The sequence below is a fragment of the Stenella coeruleoalba genome, assembly GCF_951394435.1.
Source record: "Stenella coeruleoalba genome assembly, chromosome: 13".
NCBI lineage: Eukaryota > Metazoa > Chordata > Mammalia > Artiodactyla > Delphinidae > Stenella > Stenella coeruleoalba.
Window position 1 is genome coordinate 25,551,145 of NC_137159.1, and position 25,323 is coordinate 25,576,467.

Consider the following 25,323-nt stretch of genomic DNA (forward strand, 5'->3'; position numbering starts at 1 on the left):
CCTCATCCAGCCCTGATCACTGCTCTCTTTCCAATTGCACTACCAACAGGGGAAGGCAGAAAAAAAAAAAGAGAGAGACAGTGAAGAGGCATTAAATAATGTGTTGCCCAATACAGTAGCCACTAGTCATCTGTGGCTATTTCAATTAATCAGAATTTTAAAAAATTAAAAAGTTCCTTCCTCAGTCACACCAGCCATATTTCAAGTGCTCAATACTACACGTAGCTAGTGGCTGCCTCACTAGACAGGGCAGATATCAAATGGTTCCATCACCATGAACAGTTCTATTGGACAGTTCTGAGTTAGAAGAACCTACAGCTCTTTAAAAGAGGGTAAAAGGAGACCATCTGCTTCCCTTAAAGGAAGACTATGCCCTTTTCGGTTAGCTGATGATCTAAGGATAAGATACTGGGAGAAACAGCTAACATCTTCCTGCCATAAAAAGGCTCAAAGAGCATCATTTTATGAAGGTAGAAAGGTTTCCTCTTCCTTATTGGTCTGACAATGTGTTCACTCCCTTTCCCACAGGAAACACCTTTAAAAATCTAAAGTGGCTGCTATTACCATTTGTAATTCACTGCTCTCATGTGGAAGTTCATGTGGCAGAAGACAGACTCTGTCCAGGGACCCACACTGCCCAGGTTCACAGATCTTCAAAAACTTTTGCAAGTTTTGAGTTTGGTTATTTGGTCTTGGTTTTAACTAAATTTTATTTTTTAAATCCATTTGTTTTCCTATAGTTAATTAAAAGATTGATACCTAATATTTTAAAAAAGAAAGAAAGAAAAAGGAAAAGATAGGAAAAAAAGCATCAGTAATTCCACCACTAAAATAGCAACAATGAATTTCCTTCCAATCTTTTTACCAAGTGTTTTCTGCTGCTTTTAGAACAATAACATTCTTTCCCTTTCTTAGGATGGAATAAGCACCTATATTTTCTAGCTTTCTTTGTTTCATTTTTATATAGCATTTTTTCCCATTTATTTGAAGGATTCTTAATATCACAGTAGATTCATAGTTTCTTCCAGATGGATCTGATAGATTCTTTTGGACTAACACATTTTGTTTCAGTATACTGGAGCCACGTGACAACCTCAGTGCAGCTCAAATCCCACTGTCCCAGAGACTCAGCCTCCCGTGTCCAACCCCAGCATTAAAACAAGGAAAACAGTTTTACCCTCAGGGCCACCCCCAAGGACATAAAAGAGTCTAAAGATATCTCCCCCATATGTCCTACTCATGGTCCAAAATTCCTTTCCCAGGTGGCCTGCTGTGGTGGGAAGAACAGTGCACTGGAAGTGAGAAGGTTCCACCTCCTCCAAGCTCTAAGGCTCAAGAGATGACCATGCAGGAAGAGCATCTTACTTAGATTTCGTTTTCTCCATTCGCTCTTTTATTGAGTACATATTAGGTATAATAAAATACAGCAGGAACAGCCAGCACTCAAGAGTGATCCCTATAGCTATGAATGTCTTTGGTGATTCCTCTCCATGGACTGAGAGCAGCTGTAGTAGGAGTAGAAGGAACATCCCAAGGAAGCTTTTTTAGAGCAGGTGAAAGGGGATACCCAAGAGCAGAGAACAATGGCTGGACCTGTGGCCATCACCCACCAACAAGCCAGATACTTCTGGTGTGGTAGCAATGAGTGCCCCCTCTGTAGGAAGGCTCTCCTGGGAGAACTTTTGAGAGGGAGAGCCCCAGAGGGCCTGCCCTGCAGGATCTCACATCTGCATGAGCACCAGCCCCTTTGGAGAGTGCTTCCTACTCTGGAAGCAGGGGCAGGTAGTAGGGACCCTGGACCACCATGTTGCCTAGTTCCAGGAAGCACCCATGGACTACATAATGTGGCCTAAAAAGTGGAGCCTCCTAGAGTTGGACAAACACAGACTCCTGTCATATGAATCTGACTTTGTGTCTTGCCTCTGGCCCCTCCCACCCCTGTAATCTAAGGCCAAGTCACTCAATCTTTCAAAGCCCAATTCCACATCTAGGAAATGGAGATAGTAGGAGCACCCAGCCTTAGGGCTAGTGTGAGGATAAGATGAGGAAATCCATACAAAGCGCTTTCACTCAGCCTGACTCCCGTCAGCTCTTCCTCTTGGTGGTTGCTCATCCACTTCAACACAACATGTATTACTTTCTGTGGGATGATATGTGTGTCTTGGTGGTCCAGTTGGACTTGAAACCCTGGAGGGGAAGGACCAGGACTTTGATTCCCAGCAAGGATCAGTGGCCCAATGTCTAGTAGATGCTCAAAACATGTTTGGACACTATCATGACAGCAACTCCATCCTTGCTCGTTCTCTTCTAGGTGTTACTGAGAGGACTCTTACTTGGATTTCACATTTCTTCTCCATCCACTCTTTTTATTGTATGTGCCGAGTACACAATGTGATTCTAGAGGTCACAGAGATATGGGGATGACTAAGCAAAATTTGGGGCCAGTGTGGAAGCACACGGGGCCCACTGCAGTGCCAGGTAGAACAGACTCCCAGAAGCTGTATTTTAGTGTTTTCTCAACAGGCTGAGAAAGCAAATAACCTAAAAGGCAAAGAGGCAGGTTCCATTTCATGCAATGCTATGCTAACAACTGTGAGTCAGAGGGCTACAGAATGACCACTGTGGCGGGTGGCAGTGTCAAACCACAACCGTGTATTCTTGACACTAACCATAGGTGTCCAGGTATACTGGCCCAGCCTCCTGGCAGCAGGCTTTCCTCAATAACCAGTGCATGCAAGCACACCTCAGATGAGATGGAAAATCAAAATCCCTCCCACTAAAGCACATCCAGACCCTGGGGCCTTGTGCACACACTCCCTGCCCTCTGGCCGTGTGCACCTCTCCTGATGGAGGTCCCCCACCTAGCCTCCAGGCATGGAGGGGGATCACCCAGCAAAGAGAGGACGGGGAATCTGAGCCTCAGTCAAGATTTCCTCCCTCCAGACCACAGAGAAGGAGCAGTATCTGCTCCTGTGGGGCCCAGAGCCCCAGTGGCCACCCCAAGAGATGGGTCATACCTGGGTGCCACTGCCTCGCATGATGTCCTCGGGAATGGCGTAGATCTGGTTCTCCATCTCAACCTTCTGGAGCCCATTGTCTGTTACTTTCACCCAAAGCACACGGAAGTTGGTCCCTCCAAGGTCCAGAGCCAGGAATTCTCCATGTTCTGCAGCGAGAAGGACCACTATTAGTTCGGAAAAGACAAGGTATAACTGTTTCACAGAGACCAAAACTTAAAACCCAAGAATCCTGCCATAAACACTGGTCATCTCTGGGTGATGAGGTGGCCAGCGGGTCTTTTTTCTACACACTTTTATGTATTGTCTGATTCTTTTTCTTAATGCTAAACACTTCTATATTACTTTCAGAATTCACGTAAAGAATCAGACAGTTTCACATCCAGTGATAGGGTGCCCACCCCCTCAGAGCTATTTCCCAAGGGCTTTCAGCCAAGTCCCCATCAAACTCACAGGGCCCATCAAGCCCTGCACCAGGAGAGTAGGCCTCAGGTTTTTGGGGGGTTTTTTTGTTTTTTTTTAAATTAATTAATTCATTTCTGGCTGTGTTGGGTCTTCGTTGCTGCGCTGCTGCGCACAGGGTTTCTCTAGTTGCATTGAGCGGGGGCTACTCTTAGTTGCGGTGTGCAGGCTTCTCATTGTGGTGGCTTCCCCTGTTGCGGAGCACGGGCTCTAGGCATGCAGGCTCAGTAGTTGTGGCTCTCGGGCTCTAGAGCGCAGGCTCAGTAGTCGTGGTGCACAATCTTAGCTGCTCCGTGGCATGTGGGATCTTCCTGGACCAGAGCTCAAACCCATGTCCCCTGCATTGGCAGGTGGATTCTTAACCACTGCGCCACCAGGGAAGTCCCCCAGGCCTCAGTTTTGTTCTTCATGGCCCCAGGACACCCAGCACGCTGCTACAAGCTTGTGGCCCCCTGGGCCTTTTGCCAAATTGTAATCCCTGAACAAAATGTACTCTTTTATGTTTGTATACAGTGACAGCAACATCTCTCGGCAGGATGAGGGTCACAAGATGGAGTGGAATGGGATCCAGCTGGCTATAAATTAAGAGGCCCAGCAAATAAGTCAAGTAGGTGTCCCCACCAATAAAAGATCCCAGGTGCTGACTTAAGAGTATATAAGACAAGAGTCAGGCCACTCAGAAAAGCCACAAGGCTGGGGCAGAGTGGGGAGAAGGAGACTCCACAGACACAAGGGGGTCAAGATCTTCAGGTGTCACCAGGAAGGCACAGTCCAGTGTCCCCAGGAAATAAGCAGTGCAGAACAGGAAACGTCCAGATTCCAGATGATAATACCGGCTACAGGGACACGCGCCATTGTACAGCACAGAATGGAAGTGCTGAAGAGGCTCGGAGGCCAGAGCCAGCGCTGGGGCCCAGCGGGGCAGGCAAGGACTGGGGAACAAGGCGAGCTCGTCCCCTCAGCAGCCTCTTCAACCAGTACTGCTCCACCAGTCTTCCAATGTCCTGCCGCACACCTTCTTGAAGGATACATGATTATTTCTGGGGGGATTCACTTGTTGGCATGTTTGTCAACACTCGGCCACTTTCCTGATGGGAGACTTGCCACTGAAGTAAGGGAGAATGGATCAGATGGTCAGGGAAGCGCTCTGACTAAACGAAACAAGGATTTATTCTGACCCACTTCCTCTCAGCGGCAATAACTGTTTGCACCTGAGAAAAGCTACATCTGCCCAGCTCCCTGAGGGCACTTACCCACACAGTCCCTACAGTCCAGATGGGCAACTTGGGGTGGGCATCATTCACCCGACATTCCGTGGGGACTTGCCTCCACACAACAATGGCTTGCTGGTAACAATATACAGAGACTGGCTCTGGAGCCCACATTACCTGCATCAGAATCCCAGCCACATTTTGGCCATGGCAAATTCCTGAGCCTCTGAGCCTCAGCTGCCTCATCTCTAGAGAAGGAACATCATACCTCATGTGGTTGAGGTGAGGGGAAGAGCAGATAATGTGCCTCAAGTAACCAGCACAGTGCCAAGAACTCAGGACACACTAAATAAGTACTAGAAACTTTCCATCCAGGCTCTCGGCAAACACTGCCTGACACCCACACTTAAAAGTCTCCCAGGGGGCTTCCCTGGTGGCGCAGTGGTTGAGAGTCCGCCTGCCGATGCAGGGGACACGGGTTCGTGCCCCGGTCCGGGAAGATCCCGCATGCCACGGAGCGGCTGGGCCCGTGAGCCATGGCCGCTGAGCCTGCGCATCCGGAGCCTGTGCACTACAACGGGAGAGGCCACAACAGTGAGAGGCCCGCGTACCGCAAAAAAAAAAAAAAAAAAAATGTCTCCCAGGCCCAGTATTAGGACTGCCTCTCAGACTGAAAAAAGTAAAAGCAACATTCTGAGGCGAGACTGAAGAAACCTGTCCAAGGAAAGCCATTGAAATCTTCTCCAGTGACTTTAGCATTCCTCCTCAGGGGTACTATTTTCCATCCCTTCCCTGGCATCTGGAGGTCCCCCCAGCCCTCTAGCTACAGTCGCTAGATAGCTTGGGTAACCTCAGCCCCATCTGGGGAGACTGCCCCTCTCGTGGCCATGGATGACTTTTCCAGGCACTCCAGTTCTGAGCCTCCCCTGGTAGTGGGACGTCAGCCAGTTCGTAGGGAAAACTATGTGTGGTTGTCATGGGGGATGAAAAGGAAAATCAGAGATGAACTGCCTGCATCAGCACTCTGCCCCAGGACACATGAATCTGCTGAATCGGCAACCGTGGGGGATTGAGGCTGCCGAGGCTGCCCCTGGTTGGTCACGATTTAAGGCCAGCCCAGCTGGATTCACTGGAGAGGACAGCTCCGTCAAGAATGGTGGTTTTGCAGTATTTGCTGATGGACTGAAGGGAAACCACAAATAATACAGTGCTGCTGATAATTCCGTTCCCAGGAAGGAATGTCATTCTTTTCAGACTCCACCAGGTCAGACATTCCTCTGCATCCCTCCTCCCTGATGCTCCCTCCAGAAACACACAGGATCACAACTACCAGAGCCAAAGACTTTATTCCTTCCAGAGTCCAATATCTCTGAGGCAGGCCCAGCATCATGACTCCTGGAGCTAAATCCTGAGGTGACCCCTTGGGACAGTGGATGGACCCCTACCCTAGTGCCTGCCTCTCCACCACCCATGAGAGGCCCTCACACAGAGAAGCAGCAAGCTTTGCTTTGAATTCCAGCTCAGCTGCTTCACTACCTGTGTGGCTTCTCTGAGCATGTCACCTCAGCTGCAGAACAGGGCACATAATGCTGACTTTCCCAGGGGTCATGAGCTTACATGAAATACAGAACACATTATGTGAATATATAGGTATACTGTAAGCCATCAATAAACAGCTGCTGCTGTCACTGTTATTACTCCTTTGATTATGTAGCTCCTCTCGTATCCCTACCTACTCCTATCCTACTCCTGGCCCAGGTCCTACCTACACTGTCAACCTTCCGGGACACCCCAGAAGCCCAGAGCAGAGAGTGTGTGATGTGGTGTGAAGGAGGATGGCATCTATGGGCCTGGGACCGTCAGACTGGACGGGCAGGAGTGAGGCTCTGGGGCAGGAGAACATGTCTACAGCAGGCTTCTTAAGTACACAGCCACAGGGCAGACAACCCAGTAAGGTCCAGCGAGATCATTCTGCTGAATGAGTATACTTGGTATTTGAGGCAATGTATTAAGAAAACATCTCATATTGCATCTGCTTATTGATGGTTCATTTATTAAACAAAATATTTGAGGAGACCATAAGACCAGAGGTAAGATTTCTTTTATTGTTAAGCATGCTGTTATGTCTAGAAAACATTTTTAATATCTGATTTTTAAAATATTCAAACAGTACAAAAGTGGAAAAAATGAAAAGCAAACATCTCCTCTCTTCCCCATGCCCCAAAAGTAACCATTATTAACATTTCTTGAGTGTCCTTAGATACATTTATATTATAAAAACAGGGAAGACTGTTAACTGACACATTCTAAGAAAAGAGTTTGAATTGCTGGTTCTAAGGATTTATGTGTTTGATTACCAAAGATATTAGCAAATTAACTTCCTAAAAATTCTCTCCAAATTCCACATAAACCAACAGGTGGGTGTCACTGTCACCAGTGTCCTATGTTATGTACAATTAATCTTTGCCAACCTCATAGGTCAAAGTGGCAGCTCATTTTTTAAACTTGGTTTCTTTCCTTTGTGTAGGTTAGACATTTTGAATTATTGACTGGCATTGTGAATTCTTTCTTCTGTGAATTTTCTGCTCAAATGTTTTGTCTTTTAAAAATATATATTTATTATTTTCTTAATAATGTAAAAGAGCTCTTTGCATATGAATGAAACTAGTTTTGTTGGTTGTATATCTGCAATTATTTTTCTCCAGTTGGATATTTGTCTTCACTGCCCTTTCTAAATCTCTCCAGTTACTTCTAAATGTTGTCACCAGCACTGCTAAAATAAAAGAAGCAAGGTTTCACCATAGGTTTATTTAAAAGATCAAATTCATCTTATACTTTCTTATGTGACTTTTTGAAAAAAATGAAGCCCAGAACCCTGTCTTCATCTCTCTTGTCTCTGGGACACAGTTCAGACTTTTCCACTTGCATCTGGATTATTGTGGCAATAAAACAATGGAAAGACAGAGGCAGGTGTGGAGGAGGTTTAGTTAATTTAAGGCCCACCATGTAGATATTTTTAAAAGAAGAAAAATATGTTGTGTGATATTCATAAACATTATCTCATTAATCCTCAACAACCTTATTGGACATCATGATCCCAATTTCCAGATAAGAAAACTAAGGCTCAGGTCAAGTAACTGAAACCAAGATTTAAATCCAGGTCTAGCTCTCTAGCAAAGTTTTCTACTGCAGTGAGCAAGAAGGCTGCTCATGAGAAAGTTGTAAATCCTCAAATAAGGAATTCTTCATTATTGGGACTTCCCTGGTGGTCCAATGGTTAGGGCTCCGCGTTTTCACTGCTGAGGACCCGGGTTCAGAGCCTGGTTGGGGAACTAAAATCCTGCAAGCCGCGTGGTGTGGCCAAAAAAAAAAAAAAGGAATTCTTCATTATCGATGCCAAGAGCATAAAACCCAAAGGTTGCCACAGGCTCTAAGCCGGCCTGCGTGGCAAAGGAAGTGACACTGTGGTTCAGAAGCTGAGTCACTTAGTTAAGATCATACAGGGGTAAACAACTGGTGGATTTGACCCCAAGTTCATCTGACCCCAGCACCCGTGCCAGTCCCTATGCACCTCACCCATATCTCTCGTGGTGCTGGTTCCTGGAAGCTGAGGATTACCTGACGCAGAATCCAGGCTGGAAGCAAATAAGCCATAAAGTGATGAAAAAGAAAGCAAAACTGCCCTAATCTTTATCAGTAACTTGGCCCATCCCTCTGGGCCAAGTGTCCTCAAACTTGAGTGGGAGGCGGCAGACACACATCCACTGGCAAGAGGTGACACACGCTTCTCCCCAAAGGAACCCAGGACCTGCTAAGGCTTTTCGAGGCAGGATTTTTCAGTAGCCGCAAATTGGTGCCATCTCATACAAGTATACCAAACCTCCGTTCCCACCTTACTGGACACTCCCCAATCTCTCTCTGATGAAGGTTCTCCTAATTAAGAACATCCCCCTCCAAAAGCAGACAAAAGAAGAGGTAACAACCCTCTATCGAAAGGAAATAAGGGGGCTTCCCTGTTGGCGCAGTGGTTAAGAATCCGCCTGCCAATGCTGGGGACATGGCTTCGAGCCCTGGTCCAGGAAGATCCCAAATGCCACAGAGCAACTAAGCCTGTGCGCCACAACTACTGAGCCTGTGCTCTAGAGCCTGTGAGCCACAGCTACTGAGCCCACAAGCCACAACTACTGAAATCCATGCACCTCAACGAACAGTAGCACATGCTCACCCCAACTAGAGAAAGCCCGCACACAGCAACGAAGACCCAACACAGCCAAAAATAAAATAAATAAATTAAAAAAAAAAAAAGGAAATAAGGACTCATAGTTAAGAGGAACTGGCAATAGGAGTATTAGGTCTTGCCACCCTCCATCGAATTACCCAATGGTTAAGATTCAAGTTGCTGGGCTTCCCTGGTGGTGCAGTGGTTGAGAATCCGCGTGCCAATGCAGGGGACAGAGGTTCAAGCCCTGGTCCAGGAAGATCCCACATGCCGCAGAGCAACTAATCCTGTACACCACAACTACTGAGCCCTCACTCTAGAGCCCGCAAGCCACAGCTACTGAGCCCGCGCACCACAACTACTGAGCCCACGCACCACAACTACTGAAGCCCGCGTGCCCAGAGCCCGTGCTCCACAACAAGAGAAGCCACTGCAACGAGGAGCCCGCACACCGCAATGAAGAGTAGCCCCCGCTCGCCACAACTAGAGAAAAGTCTGCGCACAGTAAAGAAGACCCAACTGCGGCCATAAATAAATAAATAAATAAATTTATTTTTGAAAAAAAGGATTCAAGTTGTTCCCTCTGGCAGAGTTTGTTTGCTGACTCATTTCCCATCCTGGACTACCACTCTGCCCACTCTCAGTGAGGTTCTTATCAAATACATAAGGTCAGCGAGATAAAGGGGTTTCAATTTCTCCTGGGAACTCACCTGTCCCAGGGAAAGGCTAAAGAGAACTAACATGGCATCTAAGTAAGTAACCACCTGAACATGATAGTCACTGTCATCTCGGTTGATGGGACATCAGTAATGTATTTGAGCAGGCCCTAACTCCAGCATTATTCAAGTCACTCACTCACAATGTCCAAGCAATTTGTGAGGGGTGAGGGCCAGACGAATTTCCCAACAGTCTATTTTCAATCACTAGGTATTTGCCACTAATTAAAATAGATCACCACCTGTTCCTCCCATCAGGAGCTCAGAGCAGTGTGCCAACCAGTGCACAAAGGACGACTTGTGAACAGAACAGGTCTGGTTTTGTTTTGCATTTTTAAGCAGCAGTGCCCTTTTGTCGAAGGCAACTGTGTTCAGAAGTGGCAGAGCACTGCCTTGTTAAGGCTAGAGCCAGAGCCCAGTCCCTCACCCTGGGCAGGGCTTCTTCAGGTGATCAAATGGACTTCTTCGGAAGCCTCCTTTAGACAAGTAGCTTTGATGCAGCGTTCCCAGAGCTCTGAGGATCCTTGAAGGTGCCATAGTGCCTGCTAGCACTCCGCGACAGATGGCTAAGAATGTACGGCATGGACTCCAATTGAGAGGACAACTAAAAGTCTCTAGGTCTTGAGTAGGTAATCCAGCAAAACTAACTTTGCCAGACACAGGTTTCAAGGCACGTATTTCCCAAGTACCTGGAAACACCACAGTCACTACCACCTCTGGCAGCCTCTTTTTAAGTTCCAAGATTTTGGATACTCCATTATAGTACAACAACAAGACGCTGAATGCCAAAATGTAGAAACAGAGAAACGTAAAGCTGCTTCAGTTGGAGGGAGGGGCCTGGAGCACATACCACTTTGTAAGTGCCCCCCAAAACTCCCAAAACACCGTCAGAAAGCACCACCCTGCTGCTTTTATACTCAGGAAATGTTTCTTAAGCTCAAAATACGTGCCACTCACAGAGAAATGTTATACTAGCTCCACAGATGTGAAACTACTCTTCAAAGGATTAAAATATGATTATCTTTCAATACTGTGTAGGCATTGAGTGTGTTAAGATTTTCAGGCAGGCCGACACGGGTTCAAATCCCATTTTAACATGTATTAGCCATATAAATACAGGTAAATTATTAGAAATCTGATACTCAGATTTCATCATCTGTTAAAAGGGGACAGTAATAACCTCCTGTCTAGCCAGCACCTCCCCATCACTCGCCAGGACACAGAGACACAGACACACAGTTTTTGGTCAAGAATCAATGCAATGAATGCGTAAGGTGTTTGGCACAATGCCTGGTGTATGTAAAATGTTTAATAAACTCCAGTTACCACTATATGGAGGCTACTTATCAATACAATCTTCATTTTATATTGTAGGCACCATATAAATCCACTTATTAATTTGCATGTATGCAAGCTATTAATCTATGTCCCCACGACACAGCTGTTGATACAATGCTGAGCAACCCAGATAAGGGCTCCTTTCAGAGTAAAGTGCTCCTTTACCAGCCTCCATGCACCCTATCACCAGCCTGGTCTCTCTTTATCATATCATGTACTTGCATTATATGACCTAGTATCATTTCCTTTATGATGACAAATGATATCCTTATGTCCCCAGGATAATGTGCACTCTTCAGAAGTGGGGCACAAGGCTGCTCAGCACATTGCTGCCCCACAGAGGACCAGCCTCAGAGGGGATTCTATTGAATGAACTGAACAGCTAGGCCTGAGTTACAAATAGAAGAATGAATGCATTGTGCTAGCAGTGTTGGGGGCCTCTAGTGATATGCCTAAGGGCCCAGGCTTTGGAACACAGATGGCTGGGTTCAAATCCCAATGCTTCTACTTGCTCATTATGTGACTTTGGGCCAAGTTGCCTAATCTCTCTAAATCTAGTTTCTTTTTCTCTAAAACAGGGTTTATGGTGTCTACCATTGAATCACTGTGAGAATTAATGAGATAGTTCAAATACAGTGCTTAGCATAGTACCTGGCATTTATAAGCCTACATTTTAAAATTATCATCATCATCATCATCATTCCCTGCTCTCGAAGGAATGAAGTTTAGCCAGAGGGTAGAGATACATTCACCTGCAAAAAATAATTCACAATTCATGGAAGTGGGGAAGTATCAAAAGATCAATACAGCAAAGGTTTCATCTCACTCTGTCTTAAGACATGCTTATATCTAAACAATCTTGCCAAGACAATGAGGGCAATAAAGATACTACAAAGATAATTTATTTCTAAATTGGAACGCTGGAAAAAAAAATTTGTTAAAAATGTAAATTATTTATTAAATAAATAAATCAATTGGAATGCTGGAATATCTGTAGATTTTTAGTTGGGTCTACTTGAGCTTCTTATTATAATGGTACAAAGTCAATCCATATTTATGGTCAATTTTAAAAGATAATAACCTGATTTGCTCCAGAAACTTTTGTTCAGCAACATGAGCCAATGTAAAGCATGAATCTTATGGCCTTGGAGTCAAGACTACCTATGCTTAAAGTCCAACTGTGCCACTAACTGTACACAGGTGACCTTGGCAATCTCTTTTAGCCTCAGTTGCCTTATTTTTAAATTGGAAATGTCTCCCTTGTAGAGTTTGCATGGAGAGTAAAACAGATTGTTTCCATAAACAGACATCACGGGTGCTCATTAAATGATATCAGCTATTCCTGCATTTCCTCTTAAGATGGAACTGTCCTCTGAAAGCCAGATGCCTTGTGATGTGTGTAATGGGCCCCCTGACAGGGCTGTGACTGAGGCTGGTACTGCAATCACATGCATAGTTCAGCTTAGGTTAGGGCTGCCTACAGAGAGGTCAAGATGGTGAGATTCCTGACAGATACAAATAAAGAATTTCTCTGTTCAACTCTGCACTGCCAAAAACAAAAAGGGTGGGGGGAGTCACAGACAATAATTATTGGGGCAAGTGGAACTCTCATACAGCATTGGTGGGAGTAGAAAATAGTTCAACCACTTTGGAAACCAAAGTTCAAACCACTTTGGTCTGGGAGTTTCTTATAAATTAAACACATCCCAAACCCTATGACCCAGAAATTCCACTCCTAGTTGTTTCCTCAAGAAAAGGAAGAAAACAAAAACATATGTCCACAAAGAAGCTTGTGCAAGAATGTTTATAGTAGCTTTCATCAAAAACTGGAAACAGCCCAGGTGGCCATTGTCATATAGGATTCCAATCACACCACGGAATCAGCAACCAAAAAGGAGCTACTGATATACACTACACGGATAAAGCCCACATTTTGATGGGTAAATGAAGTCTTGCATAAAGAGTAAATACTATATGATTGTATATACGGGAAGTTCTAGAACAGGCAAAACAAATACACGTGGAAAATTTAAAACAGTGATTACTTCTGGGGGTTGGGGACAGGGACTGCCTGGGAAGGTGCAGCAGGGAGCTTCCTGGGCTGATAATGTTTTCTATCTTGATAGGGGTTGTATTAAACAGGTATACGTACTTGTCAACTCATCAGATGATATCTAAGGTTTGCATCTCGTACGAAATTTTACATCAAAAGAAAAAAGAGCAAATATTGAACTCTGGTTAATAATGGGCCTGCTGAAGTTCTGGGGTTGAAATGAACTGATTTCTGCAATTTACTTTGCAATGCCTCAAATAAAACAAGAGGGACTGATGGGAGGAAGGATAGAGGAGTGTGATAAAACAAATCTAGTTAAAATATCAGTGTAGACTCTAGGTAGTCTGTATACGGATGTTCATTATACAATTCTTTCAACTTTTTTAAACTGTCTTAGAGAAAAAAACAAATAAGGAGCATTTTTTATATACATACCAGCTGACACCAAATTCAGTTACCTAAGTAAGATATTCTTGAACCATTTACATTTTCATTTTTATCTGTGCCAACTATGTTTCTTTGCACTGCATGGTCCACACAGTCTACGAAGCACAGATATTTTAAAATCAGCCCCCACAGGGCTCTGACTGTTGACATTCTCTTCCTTCTCACAGAGAACTCAAACGATAATTTGGAAGTTCATATTTCATGTGTGTAATGGAAGCCTCCGTCATAAACAAATGGCCTGAAACCTCCTGAAGTCTCTCCCACGTTCTCTACCAGGTCTTTGATTACCATTAAATAGCTGAGACCTGATTTATGAAAGCTGGAACCTGGTGCTTGCTCCAAAATGCAGGTAGGGCCTCCAACGATGGGGATGAACCCTCACACCTGCTCCCTCCAATCAAAAGGACCTGGGAGATTCACTCACCCTCTCTCAGTAAAATCGGTGCTGGCTGTGAGTCTTGCCATGGTGGCTGCATAGGACTGTGTTTACAACACACATGGGAAGGTAACATAACCGAGTCCCCCTTAATTCTCAGAGAGCCAACCCTCTGATGTTTCTTCTTTTTACAAATGAGAAAATGGAGGAATAGGGCATAAATGAACTGCTCTAAAGCACACAGCTTGAATTCAAACCCTTTTAAACCTAGAATTCTGATCTTCACTCCTCACCACACACTGCCCTGAAACCACCTCTCACCCCTGGCAAGAAATAGCCAATTTTACAAAGGTCTGACCAGGACAAAACTGGGTAAGAAGCATTTGACAGTGGCTTTCACACTGCAAGCTGAAAAAGAAATTAGTGAGACCTTACTAGAGACAGTTTTAAAGTATAGAAGATAATAGATCTGGGGCTTCCCTGGTGGCACAGTGGTTAAGAATCTGCCTGCCAATGCAGGGGACACAGGTTCAAGCCCTGGTCCGGGAAGATCCCACATGCCGCAGAGCAACTAATCCTGTACACCACAACTACTGAGCCTGAGCTCTGGAGCTCGCGAGCCACAACTACTGAGCCCACATGCCGCAACTACTGAAGCCCACACGCCTAGAGCCCGTGCTCCACAAGAGAAGCCACTGCAACGAGAAGCCCACACACCGCAACGAAGAGTAGCCCCCACTCACCGCAACTAGAGAAAGCCTGCATGCAGCAACGAAGACCCAACGCAGCCAAGAATGAATGAATGAATTTTTTTTAAAAAAAGAAGATAATAGATCTGTCACATTCAAGAATAAACATTAGTTCCTGAAACTTGTTTTCGTTGTATATCAACATTCATATGTATGTGTTTCTTGCTGTGACTATGCAGTCCAAAAAAGTTAGAGAGCCACTGACTAAGTCCCTTTAGAGCAGAGGTTTAGATCTGAGGTTTAACTTCCCAGATATGAAAAAGTAACACTGGAAAGGGCTGAGCAACATTCTGAGGAAGGCTAGCCTGGAGCAGGTGCCACTTGAGCAAGGTCTCTAGCCTTCTGTAGAAGAGAAGCACAGTCACCAACAGCAGCAACAGTGCCGGGACTGCGGCCTTGGCCGGCAAGCAGATGCACCAGCCAAGCCTCACAGGCTGCGTGACCACGTCCAGGGGAAAGGCAGTGGTCCCTGCACACAACGGCTCTCTCGTTTCTCCTCTCAGCACTTTACTGGGGTGTCAATAAAAAGAAGAATGTTCATTTTTGACAGGCTTTATCTAGTGAAGAGGTACTGGTCCTCACTGCCACATTCCATAACACACAGCCCAACTAACGAAATATAAAACTCAAAACCTTGATGTTGAACACTTTCAATTATATTCCCTCATGTTCCCCTCCCAGTTCCATTTTCTTTCTCTCTCTCCAGAAGCAACCCCTATCATTTATCTGGTACACATTTTCTAGCTTATATCCTAACAATTTTAGGATGTGTGTGTGTCCATGAGCAACATATAGCATTACTCGGAGAAGTTTTTTTAAAATAACATTCAACTACTATGAGGTACATGTCCTTCTGCAATTTTTCACTCTTCGTTTTGTAAATGTATCCATATTTATACAAGGTCATTTTTGTGACACGCTATATTGTATCCCTTCATATGCACAGTCTATAAACTGTTCCCAATATGCTGTCATTATAAGCGGCACTGCCATGAACATTCTTAGACATGTCTCCTCGAGTTCACATGGGAATCTGTTCAAGGTATAGTTGGAAGTAGAATTGCTAGTTGTCATATACATATATTTTCAACGTAACTCTTCACTGCCAACCTCACACTCCGGGCGAAACACTACCAATAGCTCGATACATATCCTTGAGACGTTACACACCTGTACACACATATATAGTTTTATGTGTGTATATATATTCTGTAAAATCACACACGTGATTTTACAGAATATGAATTTACATAAATCTATCTCATGCTTTATGATGGGTTGCAGAGGACTGTTTTCTGCATTAATTGACCAGTGCCCAACTGATGGACATTAAAGGGGTTTTCCCTCATTACAGTAAGTCAAGGAACTTTGTGCGTAAATACACTGACACACTAGCTCCAGGACATGTGTAGAACAGACCAGGACTGCTGGATCCACCTCTTATTTTTACAAAGGAGAAAAGGCTGAGTCCCAGAGAACTGGGATGAGGAGCTGGCCCACAGACCCCCCAGCAAATGAGGAATGAAAGGGCTGGGGACCCCATTTCCTACAGTCTGGTCTCTAGTACTCTAGGGGGCACCTGTTCTGCTTAAGTAAATAAAACATCCCAATACACAGTATTCCTTTCACACACTGCCTCCGTTTACACTGTAGAATCTGAGGTTATAAAGAGGTACTCTGGGTATCACAAAAGTCATGTAAAATCTCCCTGCTTCTGTGTGGAAAGAAGGTCAGGCAGATAAGTCTTGCACCAGACCCCCCCCACCCCAGGAAGCCTACAGGAGTCAGCCTCTGGCTCCTGTCCTCAGTCCAGGCAACTCAAATGCATAGAAGCCAAAATCATGCCTGCTGCTCCACTGTGGGTAGAGGTGGGACAAGGACAGCCTCCAAGGACTCTGCCCTGAGGTCAGAGAAAGAGACTTAATGACCACACAATACAGCAACGGATGCAGACTCTAAGAGGCAGTGGGAGGTCTCCACGCTCCAATCTCAGGAAAACGAGAATAGGAAAAGTTGGCCCCATACCTAGTTCTCCCCAACAAACTTACTCATCTGCCTATAATCCAGGCCAGACATCCACTCCCAACCCCATTTCAAAAAATTTCCACTGAGCATATGCGTCCTCTGGTGCTGAGTGTACAGGCTCACACGTGCACATACACACATAATGTATCAAGCTCAGTCTTGATGCCTGGCGTTTGGCATACATGAGTTTGAATCCTGACTCAGCCTCTCATTAGCTATATGACCTTAGGCAAGTTATCTGACCGTCCAGGCTCCCAACTCCTCATCTTTAAAAAAAAAAAAAAAAAAGTACTCAAAATTTGTACCTACCCTATAGGGTTTTGTGAAAAGTAAATAAGTTACTACATGTAGATGCTCAGAAAAGCTGTTAGCCCATAATATATATTTCGAAAATATTTAGGATACTTGCTTAGTGCTAGTGCCTTAAATAAAGACAAGGTCCCTGGTCTTAAGGAGCTAGTAAATTTATCAGAATGTCATAAAAACAGTACAAGCAGGTGTGGCTGCCAGTCAGAGGGAGTGGTAGGTATAGTAAATGGGCCATTCTAGAGGGCACATGAGGGATATCCAAGAATTGGAGGAGGCCTCTCACCTCAAGAAGCTCTTTGAAGGGCTGAGACACACACACTCAGAACAATCCTGAACAAGGTCACACCCTCAACGTTGGGTTCCAAGGCTTTAGCAAACACATACTTATTTTAGAAATTGTAGAAAGGTACAAAATCTTGTTAGATGAACAGGTCCCCAAAGGCTCTCACGCAAGCAAGCCTCAGGGACACAGACGTGATGGAGACACTGAAGGCATGTGGTACAAACGAACAAGCCCTGTCCTGTGCCTTGCCCCGCCCACCCCTCCCCAGGGTTTCTCTGCAGATGCAGATGCTTCACCAGCAACCAGCCAGCATTTTGGACTTCTGTCCTCCCTCCGGTTCTCAGACTCTGTGCTTCCTGGTTCCTCCATCACCCTGGCAGCTGCCCCCGGGCTCTTTCTCTCACCCTCTATATATAGGTAGCCATCCCACACCCTTCACCCCTCGTGGCCCCAGAGGTACCTCATCTCTAAAATGGAAGGTTGTCATGAGGATTAAATGAAACAAACTGTGTGAAAGTGCTGGCACAACTTAGTTCCGTTCCCTTCTCTGAGGATGTTGCCACCCCTGGGCAGCTGGGCTCAACACCCTGGCATCACCTTTGAATCCTCTCTGGTCTCTGCCCACTACATCCCACCAGGGCCATGCCCTATGCTCTACCATCCACCCATCACCACCCCCCCACCCGCTCTGCATAAACTGCTAATGATGTGCATTACCAATACAGTTCTGCTCACACCCCTCAAAAACTTTCAGTTACTCCCCAGTGCCTATTACTGAAGAAAGACTCAGTGTTTCAGGTGTGCATGCAAGGCCTTCTGAATCTAGCCCCAACCCACCTTCCAACTTCAGTCTCCATCATGTCCCTTTTCTCCAGTTTAATTAAATCACTTGCTGGGCAGTGCATCATGAAATGGACTCTGTATCCAAATAAGGGGATAACACAAAGCTTGACAGGTTCTAATTGCACAGTTTCAGAGCCTTTAATACCTTAATATGTACCATGTCTCTTTCACATTCTTCCAAGTTTATTTGGACTTCTAGTAGTCTTTATTCATGGAGTTCAAAACACAGTCTAGAACAACCTATACCACACTGTTTCTCCAACAAGTCTGTGGAATGTGCCAGTTAGATGGGCCCAAGAGTGACTGACATGGCCTATGGCCGTGACCATATTAGGCACGTTTGTTATTCATCACTTTCATTGTGTGCAATCTCAGTGAAGCTGTAAAATCCCAAACTGAGCCAAACAGCCTTTCTCAGCACATGGATGGGAAACAAATGGCTGACAGCAGTACCCCAGCAGGGCTGACAGAGATTTACTTCTCCTTGACTGCCAGGACTTCCATTCAAATCCCTGCATGCTTAAGTTAACAAGGGTTGGCTTCTGAGGCTTGAAACCAAAGAACCTTCACTGTCGTATATAGTTCTTTGGGTCCCTAAGCAAAGTTACCCAAATCTCTCCCAGGCAATGGAGCACCCAGAGCCTTCTCCCAGGGGTATAATACCTGTCCCATCTGGAGTAGACCTCACAAAGGTAGGCAGCATTTTTACTGAAGCAGTGGGGTGGGTGGTAGCTCCAAGCCCTTTCTCCATCTCCTTGCGGAACCGCTTAGCAATCTCCAGGAGGGTCTCATCAGAAAGACGCATGTGGTAGAGATACTGGTCAACCTGAAAGAGAGGAAAATGAGAGTAGCAACCTATATGTTAAATGAATTATGGTATGCATCTACATCATGGAACATCACTCAGCTCCTCAAAAGGATAAAATCTGTTATGTACGGAAGGTTATTATTAAAGACCATTTAACCAGACTCTATGACAGGACTTGTCTTTAAAAAAAAAAAAAAAAAAACTAAACTACAAATTAAAATTAAATTTTATTTCGGGAGAATGTTAAAAACCAGGGGAAAGGCCAATTAGGGAAGAGTTCTTTTCAGATAGGTTGAGTTTAAATGCCTATGACAACATCCCTGGAGCTGGGGTTCATTACTGGCCCTCATCTCTTGTCCTCCCCCACACTCATAAGGCCAGTCATGCCAACCCTATTAGCCCTCACCACAGGCCAAGCAGCCATAGCTTCTTGCCTGGACTAATAAAATCCCCGATTCTACAATACTATTCCCTCTTCCATCCATTTTCCATCCCCAGACAGACTACTATTCCCCTGCTTAAAGACTTTCAGTGACTTCCCATTGGCGCCAAACCCTAAATCCTTCCAAGGCCCTACCTATATAGCCAGGCCTCTCCCACTCCCCATCTTACTGTGTGCCTCTGCACTCCTTGTGCAGATCAGCCTTGGTTCAGTCCCCCAACTCACCCAACTTGCCCTTCCCTGCCTAGAAGACTGTTCATGCAGGCCCCATAGATCCTCACCTTGCTCTTCATCTGCGGATCCCTTACCAATTCTTCAGGCCTCTCTGCATGGAGGCCTTCTCTACTGTCCCTAATAAAACAATCAGGCTTCACTGTTTTTTCTGCAGACTCAGACTTTTCCCTTCACAACACCATCCCCAATTTGGAAATACATATTTATTAGGGTCCAGATCATAAGCACCAAGGGCAAGAAGAACCATGACTATTTGTTCACCCTTGCATTCCTGGAGCCTAGCACACTGCCTGACACATTAACAGAGGCTCGATACACATGGTAAAGCAACCTCCCCCATCCTCAGAGGCAGAGGCAGCTCTCCCTAGTCATTTCATTTATCTTGCTTCCAACATAAATTTACAAGAACTTTTCCCAGATTTAACACCAGGAGAAGGAAAAACAACAGGAGTCCCCCTCAGACAGTCTGCTTCTTGAAAGCTCTCATCGGCCCCACCTACGGATATTCCCAGTTTTCTCCTATAAGGAAAAGGTCTGATAGAAATCCATCCAAGGAGGCGCACAAGTTTCCACAACATCCCTGTTCTCAGCAGCAGTGTCCAGGACGGGTAAGGCTGCTGGCCACAAAGGGTAGGAGTAGAATCAGGACCCTTGGGCCAGGTCATAGCTGTGCCCTCAAGGTATGAGGGTGGTGGTCCTGGCACTCCCAGCCTCATCAGCAGACTGGGGGACCAGAAGGGACCCTGGTCTTCCCAGCTCCAAAACTCCAGGATTCCCAAGGGCAAAGCGTGGCTGATGACCACTACCACTGCTTGTCATGCAGGGTTTTAAATTCGCAGAAATGAGGATTTCCCCCAATTCCCTTGCTGCCAGCTTTTATTAAAGAGCTACAGCAGACATCTAACTCCATTGGTCTAAACCAGGACGACGCCAACCATCAACTCTGTTTTCTGGTTTCAGGCTCCTGGCACCTCGATGGCCTTGAGCCCACTATCTGCCTCAGCCTCCTGGGGCTGTGGGGCACCAGCCACCACCCCAAGCTGGGTCACTGATCTGGGCTTCCTACAATCCTGGGGAGCCAGGGTGCTCCTTAGGAGGTTGGCCTAACCCCATAATGATATTTGAGGCTCCCAGGAGGAAAAAGCATACAGCCTCAGACAAGTTCTCTCCCTGTTGGTGCAGTGGGAGACAAATTGCTGGAGACTCTGAGCCCAAGGCAACGTAAATCACCGCAGAGGCCTCCTGTTCCAAACCCAATGACGCCTGGGCTGGCCCAGGAACACTACATTATGGCTTACGCATCTCAGTGCTAGCATACAAAGTCCCAGCCACCAGACCAGAGGCTAACGCCAAGTCACATCCAGGTACAGCCTGAGACACCCTCAGAGGCAATAGTAATAACGGCAAACCCTTCAGCAAAACCTGTTTTCAAGGTTTTATACCCATTAACCCATTTAATCCTCATAACAGCCCTGTGAGGTAGGTAGTGTTATCTCCTCCATTCCACCAAAAGGGAAAGGCAGCATGCCCAACATCACACAGGTGCAAAAGCTAAGCCAGGACTGGACAGGGCAGCCCAGCTCATCTGTGCTCTTCTCTGCTCTGCCTGATGAACGCCCCTCTCTGCTGAACAGCAGGGTCTATACAGGCCAAATGGCACTACAGCACATTCAGGCTGGCCATGTCCACTAAGAGGCCATCTTCTATTCCAGTCATCCCACCACACAGATAGGAAGGGCAAACAGTGGAGGGCATGGCCCATGGGGCTGCCCTGGCAGATGAGAAGGCAGCGGACATATCTCTGGACATTATCATGAGTTTGACACATGACTAAGTTGGAGCTCCCACGTTACTACTTTCCCAAAGAGAAGAGAGGTCCAGAGGCCTCACTGCCATCCACCCCCACCTCCATGGATGGCTCCGGATGTTGCAAAGGAAGCAAGAGAGTTCCTGTGTGGGAAAGCAAAGCCTGTACTGCCTTGTTAAGAGGCTGCACTGTCACTTCTTGGAGTGTGAGGTCACGAGCACAAAAGAGCAAATGTGGAATGGCCATAATTCTACAGCGGCCATGCTTAATTTAACTCTGATGTTTAAACTGCTACAAGCCTTGTTGGAAATCCAGTCTTAACTCTCAAAGAACCTAACAAGTTAAACAGTCAGACTTTACTCAAAGAGATTATAATCATATTTAAGTGTTCAGTGACAGATGAAAACGATGATGATCGTTACAGTAGCTAAACATTTACCCAGCATTTCTTACCTGCCAGAAACCATCCTATGGGTTTACTGACTTGACTTCCTTTGTTCTTTTGTAATACTTCTACAACCCTGTTTTACAAGTCACTTGGTGAGGGTCAGAACTAGGATTCAAACCGAGGTGTCTGGCTCTAAAGCCAGGCCCTTAGGACCACCACAGTCGCCTTTCCTGTGGACCCTCTTAGTGCGGGAGAGCACCCTCTGCCCTGTAGTTTCTTGGATAACCTCAGTGCTTTGATTTCCTCTCCATCAGATGAGACTAAGAGAAAGGATATGGGACAGCTATGAAAAATGCAACTATAGCACCTTGGCCCGAACTTCTTCTCTTTGGGCCATGATGACGGGCATGATGATGTATCCTTCCTGAGTTTCTTAGGGCCACTCAGGAAAGGCTGATTAATCACCTGATGTTACAGCTTCCTAAACACACCACTGAGGCCCACCTAGCCTTGGTCAGAACCGCTGTGTTGAGTGAAGGGTAGCCAAGGGAAGCAGAAGTTAGAAACAAGAAGCAGTCTCCATACGAAGACCTTTTTCCTGGATTGGGAAGGAAGAAAATGAACTTGGCATAATCCTTCCAACTTTCACTCACAGTGCAGCCAGAAGGAGGGAGCACAAGGAACGAGCAAAGTCATGGGAGAATGTCGTTCATGTTACCAAATGTAAACAGCATAGTAAGACTATGGCTAAAAAATACTAACTCTTAGAAGGAATCTTGGGGTAATGTGAGTTCAAAATCCCACTGAACATAGCATTTGAGTTTATCTAGTTTGTCCCTTTCACCCCAATAGTCATAAGGCCTAGGTTTGAATGCTTCCAAGCATGACAGGCTCACCACTTCTCAAAGTTGGTCAGCTTCTACTGTTGGTCAGCTCTAGTTATTAGAAAGCTTTTCCTCAATCTGACATAAATCTACTTTCTGATCATTTCCATCTATTCTCTATTCTGCCACTTGGGATAATAGTTCCCAAACTTGGCTGCACATAAGAATGACACACTAAGAATTCCAAAGATCTATTCCAGACTAATCAAACTGACACCTTTAGGTCTGTCTGGGTGCTCAAACATCTCCCCCTCTCCTTTGGCTGGTATCCACCATGTCAATAATGTAATAATGATGGGCTATGTTCTGGTCAACACTGCTCAAGGTCATTTTTACCACTTTCTGCCTGGGATCTTTGAAAGTCATTACTTAAGACATTAGGCTAAAGTGTGAAATAATCCTGTGTTGATCCTGGGTGCTGGGAGTTGGAGAGACAAACCCTGTACTTGTTGAAAACAAATTTCAGTTGTTGGAAACTATCAAAGTAGAAACATTCAAGCCAACCCTTATTTAGTAGCTGGTTGTGGTGAAGTACAGGCTGTGGCATCAGAAAAGTCAGTGTTCAAATCCTGGCTCTAGCATTTGTACAGGTGTCTGAGTCCCAGTTTCCTCCCTCTAAAATGGAAGGACTAGCACTCACAACAGAGTCACTGGCATAAATGAGGTGACATATGTAAAGCTCTCCATCTATCTAACCTTTTTTGCTACCCATTTTCCTCTTCTTCTCCCAGACTCATCTCTGACAAGTGGTACCCTCAGAGGATCAAGGACATTTCTTAACCCTATTTAGTCATATTGGGGTTAGCAAAACAGGGGCTGGTTCCCCAAATTGCTCCTTCTCTTTCTGCGGTGGGTGTGTGGCCTATCACACTGGGCTGCTCCTCTTTAAATCTCTATCAGGAATAAAGAAGGAAAGGAGGGGGCATTCCAGGCTGGGGAAACAGAGGCAGGCCAGAAGCAAAGCCTGGCTGAGGTATGGGAAGGCCACTTGCCTACCCAGAAACAAGGGACTAAAGAGAGATAGTAGTTTTAGATACATCTATTTAGCAATCTCGAGATTAGAACTTCCTCATTGAGCAATTCTGGTCAATTTCTTTCTTCCCATAACATACCAGACCATGCCTGCCTCCTCTACAGAACTGTGGGTACAGGCAGAAGTTCTAAAGAGAAACTGGAAACAAGCAGGACCCTTTAGGGCCTTCCCAGGTACAAAAGCCTTTCCGAGTCCTAGTTCATGTTTGTGGGAAAAAGGCTTCAGCCTCCTAGACTTTCGCAGAGTTCTAAAGGTCGGATTCAAACAGTTACTAACTAGGGAAGGGAGGGAATGCAGAAACAAAGGAGGAGCAGTCAAGAAACAATAGTGAAGCGATAAAGCAGAGTCCCAGAGTTCCTCCTCAAGGGATACACATAACAATTATCTCTGAGTACTTCTGCAAGAACTAAGGCCCCCATCCAGATAGAGGATGGGAACTTAAGGCTCAGCACAAGATTCCTGGAGCACCGCCCAGTTACCTCACCACCAACCAATCAGAAGAAAGTCACATACCTTGTAGCCCTCACCCCAAAATTTGCCTATAAAAACTCTTCCCTGAAAACAATCAAGGGAGTTCTAGTCTTTTAAGCACAAGTCCCCCGTTCTCCCTGCATGGCCCTTGCAACAAACCTTTCTCTGCTCCAAACTCCAACATTTCGGTGTATTTGGCCCCACCGTTTGTCGGGCATGTGAACTTATGTTCAACAACAAAATTAACCCCATACTATTTATGAAATAAGATAACACTCCAAATGGAAAGCCCATCTTCTTAAGTGCCCACAGTTTCCTCCAGACTAGCACTGAAGAGGGGAAACTGTCATAGCAATGATGCAAGGAATGGAGGAAGCAGAAGATCACCCTTGTAGAGGCTCCACCTCGAAGAGGGCAGTGGCTCAGGTGTGGCAGACACAGCCCCAGCCTGGTATGAGGAAGCCCAGAAAGGAAACCCTGGAGGTGAGAGCTAGAAAGGAACCTCAGAGAAACTGAGGCCAAGGTAACAGCCTTGACTAAGGTCACAGAGTTGACACTAGAATTTGGATCACCCAGATCCCTTACTCTATTGTCAGAAACAATAAATGATAATCCTACCCCCAATCATCCCCAAGGGCCTGTATCATCTTGCAGGCCAATTCCAGTTGAATGGCTAGTGACCTTCCCCGGGTTGTGAGGACACCCTATCTGGTCCCAGTGGGAAAATGGTCCTGATCAAACTACTTACATCCAGAAAAGAACAATATTCCAACGCTGAGACTTTGTTATATAAACTGCCATAAATCCTACCTTGAATACCTTAAGAGGTCTCAAAGGAAAGTATAGAAGAAACCTTAAATTTCAACATCTAAATCTGTAAGATTCCTATCATACAACCCCTGAATCGCTGACCCCAGATTCTCTCACTTTACAGTCTGTGTTGAAAACCAATTACATGCAAAGCACTATAGTATACAGGAACATAATTTAAAAAGAAATCAGCTGTGGAGATGGATAGTGGTGATAGTTGTATGTGAATGTGCTTAATGCCACTGAATTGTACACTTTAAATATATATACAGTTGACCCTTGAACTACACAGGGGTTGGAGTGCCAACCCTCACACAGTGGAAAATCCACAGTCGGCACTCCTTATACATAGTTACGCATCCAACCAACCGCAAATCATGCAGTAATGTAGTACCATA

At 45.5% G+C, this 25,323-nt stretch overlaps 1 protein-coding gene across 2 annotated transcripts in view; it reads right to left on the minus strand.

Moving 5' to 3' along the window:
• HK2 (hexokinase 2) overlaps window positions 1-25,323 on the minus strand; it is a 59,610-nt gene that overhangs the window by 23,069 nt on the left and 11,218 nt on the right. For both annotated transcript variants that reach the window (XM_079940597.1, XM_079940598.1), the window contains exons 2-3: window positions 18,712-18,874; window positions 3,018-3,166 (exon numbers count right to left, since the gene is read on the minus strand). In XM_079940597.1, coding sequence (XP_079796723.1) covers window positions 3,018-3,166; window positions 18,712-18,874 — 312 coding nt within the window. The remainder of the gene's footprint in view (window positions 1-3,017; window positions 3,167-18,711; window positions 18,875-25,323) is intronic.